A 10,088-nucleotide genomic window follows, 5' to 3' on the forward strand; every position below is an offset into this window, starting at 1 on the left:
TGATGCTGGTCACACGGCATGCAAGGCGCGGCGAGAAACGCGCTGCTGTGGCGAAAGGGATAGGAGGGTGGGAAGGAGGGAGAGGAGAGATGGATTACAAGCAGGCCCAGCCGCTTGGAGAAGACAGGCAAACAGCGACTACGCGTGGACATGTGTGGAGAAAGCGTGGAGGGAACTGTAAATGTTTACCTGTGCAAAAGCGTCCACCTGTCCTCACATTTATCATTGTGATTCACCTCTGCCATTCTTCGTTTCGGCCTCAGGAGGAAACTGTTTTCAGGCTGGAGAAAGTTACATTTTACGTTTTATTAACTGCTTTGCACCAGCTTTTAGCCCAGTGGTTTTAAAAAAAAACTATTTCTGGCATGACCCAGTTGTGAAATAAAATTTTAAAAATTATAATTTTAGTGAAATAAAAAAGTAAACACAGCAACCTTTTATTAAATACGGAAGCGTAGAGCTGCCACCCAGGCAAAAGAAAAATACAAGTGTATCACGTTATAACGTGAAAGGTTTATTGTTCTAACAAGATACTTTTCCTGTTTGTACAATATACTATTATGTTTGTACAATATACTATCACGTTCGTACAATATAAATATTATAATAATATAAATATTATATTGTACAAACGTGATAATTATGTATATTGTAATAACGTGATATTATGTTGTTCAAACGTGAAAAGTATATTGTACAAACATGATAGTATATTGTACAAACAGGAAAAGTATCTTGTTAGAACAATAAACCTTTCACGTTATAATGTGGTACACTTGTATTTTTCTTTTGCCTGGGTGGCAGCTCTACGCTTCCGTAACGCTTCCGTACTTTACCATACTTTACCAAGTACAAATACTAATACTACTACAATTTTCAGGTATCTGTAGTTTCTTCTCCTTACATTTTGGTCAAATAAAATAAAATAAAAATACAGATTTTTTTTTTCCTTTGGTAAAGGTTAAATAAAAAAAATGAAATAAAATGTGTTTTTAATTTAATATGATTATTTAATTTCTTGTTGTTATTATTATTATTATTATTATTATTATTATTATTATTATTATTATTATTATTATTATTATTATTATTATTATTATTATTATTTTATATTATTATATAACTTTTGTTAAAATTAAAAAATATCTGATAGAGAAATTATCTGGTAAAGAAATTAAAAAAAAAAGAATCCCACCCGAAAAAAAGACCACGTGGGACGAGTGGTGACGTAAATCTCGTGCGACCGCAGTTCCGACACGGCCAGAAAATATTGCGGAGTGGAAGTGGTGTTTTTGCGCTATAAAAGACGCCTTTAGCACCTTTTGGAAATGCCTGTGTGCAACTTCTTTCTTCAGGGCCGCTGTCGTTACGGCGAAAAATGTTGGAATGAGCACCCAAGAGGAGGAAGCAGAGGAGGAGGAGGTGGTGGAGGAGGATATAACAACAACTACAGCAACCGCTCCTCTGGTCAGCAACAGCCCAGAAGTGGAGGTGGAGGTAACGTCTTTGATAAGTTAACATTCATCTAAACGTACTTTCAGTTTCTTTAGCATTCTTCGTGTGATGTTTTCGCTCTCTTAGCTAGCTGTTGTTAGCCTTCCTTTACTGTTCCACTGAATTGTAGGCAAATTAAGTTTGCTTCGTGGGTAGGGTATTTGAACAGTGGGCTGAGATTGTGCTTATCTAGGTAACTTAACCATGGAGTTAACCCTGGATTTTCAACTGTGGTTCACTTCTTACTGGGGTGTGTCACCGTCATGCTAACTTATTTAGAAATGGAAGGGTATGTTGAATTCACTTCATAGCACGGGGCCCAGTCAAAAATATCAACCCTGTTAAGTTTTAAGTATGTCAACAACTTGGCATATGGTGTTTTTTTTTTTGTTTTTGTTTTGGGTTTTTTTCCCCCAAACTTGAATGGGCATCACAGAAGAGGTTTTCCTGTTATTCTGAAGCCACATGAATGCACATTTAGTATAGGAGGGATGTGTAATGTTACTGTGTTGTAGTTTCTTTTCCAATGCAGTTATACTGGAAACAAATACATATTTTACAAAGGTCAGGTGTGTGCTAAACAACAGCAATTTAATTTCATGTTACCACTTCATGAGACCTCATGGTGGTTATCAAATAAATGAATGTAAAGCAGACAACCAGCTTTCAGTAAAGCAGAAAGTTGAGGATAAAGCTATCCAGAGAGCTAATAAAGTGATTTAAACAAGGATTAAAATTGTTTAATAATGATGATGCACTATGGAGTGTGTTTTACACAATTTGTAATGCTTTGTGACACTGGTTTGTATTTTGATTCCAGGGTTTGGAAACAGAGTCTGGGTGAATCCTTCCCAGCAAAAAGGAAACTACATCCAGCCTTCATCCTTCTCTTCTCACGGAAGTGACGACTGGGGTCATGGAGGAGGTGGGGGAGGGGGAGGAGGAGGTGGTGGTGGTGGAGGGCGAAGAGAAAATGTGAAGAGCTCCGACTTTAGTTTCTCAAGTCAAAACAGATTTTCAGCTCTTAATACTCCCAGCACCTTTGACAGGGGTGGCAGGGGGGGAGGAGGAGGAAGGGCAGCGGGAGGAACAGTTGGTGATGAAGACGACGACAAAAAACTGTGAGTCTTTATGAGAAAACATAATGTTTTTGTTTTGTTTTTTTAATCAGTCGTAAGGAAATCATTGTCATATTTGTTATCCAGGGAAGTTATTCAGATGGACATGGATGTTTGGGAGAAGTCTGGCCAGTGGGGATTCTCGTGTTATTATAGCTTCAAGACACTTGTATCTGGTGTGTATGAGATTTTTCATTTTAAATGTACATTTTTAAAAACTGAAACACTGGACTTGAACATGTTTCCTATGTTCTGACTACAGGTTTCACTGACCTCTCCCCTGAAGAGCTCCGGCTGGAATACTACTCCACAAGACCTTCAGGAGATCTGCAGGGCTACGTAAGTGTAGTGTTCCTTAGTAATGTCATGTCTGTTTGGCTTTGGGTCAGTAGTCATCTTGTATAGGATAAAGGTCTAATCATCTCTTAGTTTACTCAGATGGCCCCAAGTCTTTTTGTTACATGGGCTTGATTATTATAATCAAGCTCTAATTTAATATCGGAAGGCAAAAGGTTAAATGTGTTTAAGTATTTCTAAGAGTATAAGAAATTCCTCTTCTCTGTGCTTAGATGAATGGCATCAATCAGCTGCTCAGTCAGTGGAAAAACAGAGTCCAGGAATTGAAGATTATGAATCCAGCCACTCGTGCGGCACTGGTAAGACACACAGATCCTCACAAACATCGCTTCCCAACTTTAGATCATTTGTTACAATTCCAGAGTCCATAACTGGTCCCTAATGAGACGTGAAAACCAAACAGCACTGAGAAGATGTGTTTAGATTTTTACCATTAGGTGTGCATGTCAGCAGTGTGCAGCAATGGAAATGTCAGAATACATTAAATCTAAACCACACCTGGTTTAGATTTAATGCTGACGTTCTGATTTGACACTAGCATTGCTCCTGTCTGTTTTGGGGCTTTTAATTCAGTGTTTTACGTTTTGGTTTTGTTTTTTTACTTCATTTGTTTTCATTGCAGCTTGCAGAATTAAATGGTGCCGCACCTCAGGGATCTTCAGGTGGGTTTGGTTCGACAACAGCAACTGGATTTGGATCCTCCATCTCCAGCTTTGGAAGCAAAGGTAAAGATTAACTATTTCTTTATTGAATCATAAACTGTCTTTCTTTTTTGAAGGTACTTCCCATTTCTAATGAGTTATGATACATGAGCAGATTTTACAGAGACTGCATGTAGTTTAGTATTTTAGCACTAAATTAATCAAAGTATAGGTTTTCAGAATTTCATAATAAAAGGTATTTTATAAAATTATCCATCACTCCATGATAACTCTAAGTCCTTCTGTTCCTGCAGATTTTGGTGCACCAGCCCAGGCCAGCGGTTTCAGCTTTTCTGCTTCAAATAGTGGATTTGGCTCTGCAGCCACACAGTCATCTTCAACAGGTTTTGGTGACATCTTAGCAGCTCCCACACAGCCTCCCTCTGGGTTCGGCACTGCGTCCTCCTCTACACCTTCAGCTTCAAGTTTCTCCTTCGCCTCTACCACCACGGACAAACCAGCACCTGCGTCAGGATTTGGATCTGCCTCTGGATTTAGTTTCCCCACTGGAGCAAGCAGCAGTTTCGGGGTTGGAGCCCCTGCGACAACAGGAAGCAGCAGTCTTTTTGGGCAGACAAGTGGAGGATTTGGGGCAGCAGCCACTCAGCCCACTTCAGGAACTGGGTCTGCCGAAGGGGCGTCGGACAGTCTGTTTTCCCCTGAGAGTAAACTGACCGAAGAGGAACTGAGTCAGTTCAAGGCTAAGAAATTCACTCTGGGACAGATTCCACTGAAGCCCCCCCCTTCTAACCTGCTAGTGGTGTGATACTGTGGAGAATATGGGTAGATTATTAAACTAAAAACTATAATTTTTGTGTAAACTTTAAGCTTTAAACCTTTTCCGTGCAAGTAATTTTGAAGATGTGGCTGACATCCACACACTTCTCCTCGGTGTAGGTGGAGAAAACTCAGTTTGGAAGTGTGCTGTGTACTTTCGAGCTATCTTTTGTCATAAAAAGTTCTATTTTTGAACGATTTTAGGTTGCATGGGTTTTAATTTGTTCATTTTTTTCCCCTTTTATTAAGTGCCTAAGGGTACAGCAAGAAAAGTTGATGGGGGGGGGAAACCTTTTAAAGGTTTATTTTAATTTTTAATGATCAAACATGCAAAATTCAGCAAATCAGCTTCTTGAACTTTATGTGGAGTAAATTTGAGATTATCTGTGTTTTGGGCTAAAGGTAAATAAATGTATTTCATTTAAGGTTTCATGGGATAGGAATTCTTGCTGTAATTACATGTGTCAGTCAGAAGGTGGTGTCACAATACAAGCTGTCCATGAGGGTTTTTTTTCTTTATTATTATTGTTATTTTTTTCTGCATTTAAGTGTACTTGTGTTTTAACCTAGAAGTACTTTTTAACTTCAGGCTACTTTTCCCTTGCAATGGAAAATGTGACAAAACAACAAAATCAAGGCCTGGAAACCAAAAACAAACATTTATTCACACCAGATTTCTGCTAAAAGACAGCAAAGTGAGGCAGCTTCCAAATGACAGAGAATAAATAAGCTGTTCAGAATGTATTTATTAGGTGCTGAGCAAATGGTGGGACAGCAAGAGTGATCCATGTGACAGCAATAAACCATTCTGCTGAGGGGGCTCTAACTCTGCTGACTCGAGCATATTTTCAGCTGACGGGGAGTGCGTAGCTTCAGTCGGAGGTGAAGCTGGGTTTTGTGTTTGACTGCGTTTGTGTGTCCGTGTTTTACAGCCAGGTCAAAAAGGCCTTGTAGATATAATTAATACAAATATTATGTGTTCCTATAAATACTGAACATTAACTGCGAGCAACAGTGTGCAACACAGTCATTTTCTCTCCTGCTCCTCTGTCCCTCAGCAGTAACCTCCCACCCACCCCCTGCTAGAAGATGATAAATAATTCAGCTGATTAATGAATGACTGAAAAAGACACACTCATGAAAAGGCACTTGCTCCCTCGTGCCGCTGAAATGTGTTTGTACTGCTGTCCTGTGACTTTTAAAGCAATCTAACTGATAAATAAGGGCGCTTGTGAGTGTTTGTTACCCCGCCCCACACCAAATAAGCAGGTTTGCTACGGCATCAAATCGATAGCATTGCTTGTGTTTACGTAGGGTATGCATGAGTAAGGGGATGAGTCTGTGGATACCTGAATACACACACAGAAACGCACGGGGTTTCATTGGTATTATTTACTCACTCTCAGATACATCACCTCAGTGATGATGTGGGATTGCTCGTCTGACCAGTTGTGCGTAATCTTAACACACATGCGTACCCTCCTTTCCTCCCATGGATCATTAAATATTCCCCAAGAGGGACCCTACATTTAAAATGATGGAAATACAGCGTCAAGACTTGAGTCCATATACTCCTTCAGTCCTCCCTTCCCAACCCTCCTGTGAAATCACTGTTTAAACAACACAGCGTGCACTGTAATCCAATTGACTGTGCCCTGACTTCAGCAACACGGACCAGATGTACACAGTATATGGTGCTTTAATATATTTAACACACCTATCGATAAGAGGGAAACAGGAGCTGTCTGTCTGGTTGATGCCCTCCTTTAGACTGCATGCTCCAGCTGTGTAGCAGCCCTTTGAATTATGACTTCTGCCTGCTGCTAACTTTTCCAGATCAGCAATTTTTGTCTTTATTATAGGGTGACTAAATGCACGCTGTTTCCATTGCCACTGTGGTGTCTGCATTAGCTGATGTCAGCACTGGAAAGAAAGAAACGCTTCGGTTGCCCCTCTGCACATTTCAGAGGAACTGAGTTGAATCCAAAACTACTATAAATAGGGTATGATTCCAGGTGACCCCTCCAACACACACACACACACACACACACACACACACACACACACACACACACACACACACACACACACACCACCCCTTTTATAGTTGTAGCAGAGAACAAGGCTTAGTAATTGGAGCTATGAATCCAGAGGTAGAATTGATTGTGTTGTGCCACAGCAGTTTGCCTATGGGAAACAGGGCATTGATCCAAGGCCTCTGATTTATGCCTATCTGCCTGGCTTTTTGCAAGAGGCCTTGGTGGCACATATTTCACCTGCAAATATATTTTTATAGGTCCATGTCTGGCCTTGTGTTTCCATGCTGAGGATGTTTATGGTTTCATAGTAGGATTAGTGTCTTCCGCTTAACACACTGAGAGTAAGAAACGTTGGCTTAGAGAATATACTGCACATGCTGCATTTAAGGCTGGGCTAGTCTCAAATATTGAACTGGAGATCCAAAAAGGCTGGATAGAAAATACATTCAAAGCATCAATTTTAACTGTGCAGACACTGCTGCATACTCACTAAGTGGAAACGGAAGCATAGCCATTTCAATTTCATTAGATCTCATATAAATCCAAAATACTTTCCAGTAAAGATCATGTCTGCTTTTTTTTTTTTTTTTTTTTAAATTTCATTTCACATTAATCTAGTGTACTGGTGCTGTACAGACTGGGTAACTCAGACAGTAACAATGTGATGTGTTATGAGTCATCTCTAGCAAACATCCAGTATACTTGTTGAGTTTTATACATTACAGAAATGGAAAAATTTAAATGCTGTGTCCAAGCCAAGAGTCTCAACTTGCATAGGCCTACTGTACGTACTCCAGCCTGCGATTGCTTGCAGCTGTTTGAGTTAGAGAATAATTTCAGTCTTGCAAAGGGCAGCGACTACGGAAGCGTAGAGCTGCCACCCAGGCAAAAGAAAAATACAAGTGTATCACGTTATAACGTGAAAGGTTTATTGTTCTGACAAGATACTTTTCCTGTTTGTACAATATACTATCATGTTTGTACAATATGAATATTATATTGTACAAACAGGAAAAGTATCTTGTCAGAACAATAAACCTTTCACGTTATAACGTGATACACTTGTATTTTTCTTTTGCCTGGGTGGCAGCTCTACGCTTCCGTAGTAAAGTCCTTGGTAAATGTTGTTAAATAATGTCACAACTACTAATAACTCACTCAGCTACTAACTTATAAGATCTTATTAAACATGACTCAGCTAAAATAATCACTTGTAAAATGTAAATTACAGCTACAGCATGATGTGTAATAATGTTAAAGTTAAAAGTGATTTAATGTTTGTAAGACCTTAGAATATTTAATAATTATTAAATATTTGCACAAACTCTGACTAAAATCCAAGATACACCTTTCATCACGCCTTTGTGGTTTGGAATTTCAGAGTTGGAGAAACTTTTTGAACCTAAGAAAAAAAGCACACTGAAGATGTCAAACACTTTCTTACCTACAGTTTGTAGCTGTCAGTAAATAGTAACCTTAAAAGCTATGGTGGAACTATAAGAAAGTTACGGTGCTTACTGTAATGTAAAAAAAAAATAAGTAAACACTAATTTAAGATAATTAGAAATGGTGTAAATAATCTGTATCGATACCTCACTGATACACAGCGACTACACCACACTCGTTCTTAATTTCCAAAAATGTAAATGTAAAAGATGATCATTTATAGTTTTCAACACAGGAATCCCCCAATGCACTACTTTCTCTAAACATGTACAATAAAATGTAGCTTGCATCACATTTATTTTTCTATGGAGGACACAATTCACAGAAAATATAAAAGTTTTATTTTTGCTTTCCGTGTTATCAAAAGGATATACTTTGATACAGACAACTACATGCAAAACACTTTCTTTGAAAGCCCAGTAATATAGTCTTTCTTAACAATAAATTAGAAAGTAAGTACCAGTAAGGTCATGAGAAAAGGAATGTCATAAAAACATATAGTTCATATATGAAAACACACGATCTTCTTAATAAAAGCACTACTTTTTAAAAATGTCAATACTGTATTTTATAGTGTAGCTTGTTTTAACAAAGTCTGGTCTTCAAGAGAATATTAAAAATAAAGCTTTCTTTAAGTAAAAGAAAAAAAGTTTAATGCTATTTTGATTATTAAGATGAGCAGCAATACAATGCCGTACCATTTAAAATTAAAAATCCTTGCATGAATTGGCATGTAGCATGTTTTTCACCACATAGATATGGAAAGACTAGTTATTTTACATACCATAGGCATGGAACAAACTTCAATTTTTTATGTTAATTGAAAAGCTTAAAATTGCAGAAGTGTAGAGCTGCCAGCCAGGCAAAAGAAAAACAGAGCTATATTACGTTATGACATGAAAAATCTAAAAATATACTTTTCTTGTTTGTTACATATATTTTAATGTTAGTACAATATCCTTTTTTACGTTTGAATAACATAATATCACGTTATTACAATAAACATAATTATCACGTTCGTACAATATAATATTTATATTGTACGAACGTAAAAGCTTTTTTGTTATAACGTGATAATTATGTTTATTGTAATAACGTGATATTATGTTGTTCAAATGTGAAAGATATATTGTACAAACATGTAAAGTATATTGTTAGATTAATAAACGTTTCACGTTATAATGTGATATAGCTCTATTTTTCTTTTCCCTGGGTGGCAGCTCAACGCTTCTGTATAAAATCATCAACACGTAAACATTTCTTGAGCTGAGAAATTTGAACTACCTTTAGCTTAATCGCCTTTCAAGTAATCCCTGGTTAGTAAATTTTCTAAACGATGAGATTTACTAAAAAATTAAAAAAAAATTGTGTACCAAAAACTAGCAGATAAGAACGTCTGGATTGAACTTGTAGGACAGATTACTGTAAGGCAGTTGTCTCGAACTCAAGTCCTCGAGGGCCGCTGTCCTGAAATGTTTCCATGTGTCCCTGTTGCAACACGCCTGAATACAATTAGTAGGTCATTAGCAAGACTCTATAGAAACAATTCAGCCATGTGATTCATGTTACAGCAGCTCATGAGTGAAAGAACCTGGTGCAATAAAAGTACTTTTAGAAGTACATTTTTCCAAACACTTATACTTGAGTAGGGTTATGGGTTGCCACGTCAGCATGCAATCAAGTTCTATACTCTTGCTAATGACCTACTAATTTTATTCAGGTGTGTTGCAACAGGGACACATGGAAAAGTTTCAGGACACCAGCCCTCGAGGACTGGAGTTCGAGACCCCTGCTAAGGTGTCTAATCAAACTCTGTGAAAAGTAAGAAAATGAAACAATATATCATATCAAGGCTGCCCCACAATATATCAAATCCTCCTTCAATTAATCACTATCTATCAATATATATTTCTTTTTTTCAAAATACATGTTATACAATGTTTGTTTTAAATAATAAAAACATATTTATGAAAAAAAAAATCCCCCTGCTCTGTAACAAATCTAAAGCAATGTTTTAAAAGTAATAATGATAATAATATGAAAAGGTCTTGTAACAAACGATAGCAAGCTTACATGTAACTAGAAAAATTTGCATTTCCTGCGAAAATGCAGTGTGGATGCTTAAAGCTGAAGCTGTATGCAAAAAGTAGCTGAAA

General features: G+C 37.6%; 1 protein-coding gene across 2 annotated transcripts; it reads left to right on the forward strand.

Annotated features, from left to right (window-relative positions):
- The first annotated feature begins 1,233 nt into the window (after window positions 1-1,233).
- nup42 (nucleoporin 42) lies at window positions 1,234-4,732 on the forward strand. Of its 2 annotated transcripts, none has more exons than XM_005928660.3 (7): window positions 1,234-1,497; window positions 2,315-2,615; window positions 2,700-2,788; window positions 2,875-2,951; window positions 3,182-3,268; window positions 3,592-3,694; window positions 3,925-4,732. In XM_005928660.3, exons 1-7 carry the CDS (start codon window positions 1,329-1,331, stop codon window positions 4,434-4,436), a joined length of 1,338 nt encoding a protein of 445 aa, XP_005928722.1. In that variant the 5' UTR covers window positions 1,234-1,328; the 3' UTR covers window positions 4,437-4,732. The 2 variants fall into 2 exon arrangements, with proteins under 2 accessions (XP_005928722.1, XP_042079592.1); XM_042223658.1 differs by having other exon boundaries at window positions 1,234-1,491.
- Window positions 4,733-10,088: the final 5,356 nt, after the last annotated feature.

This window comes from Haplochromis burtoni, unplaced genomic scaffold, assembly GCF_018398535.1.
Source record: "Haplochromis burtoni strain Fernald_Lab_line unplaced genomic scaffold, NCSU_Asbu1 Contig_116, whole genome shotgun sequence".
Lineage (NCBI taxonomy): Eukaryota > Metazoa > Chordata > Actinopteri > Cichliformes > Cichlidae > Haplochromis > Haplochromis burtoni.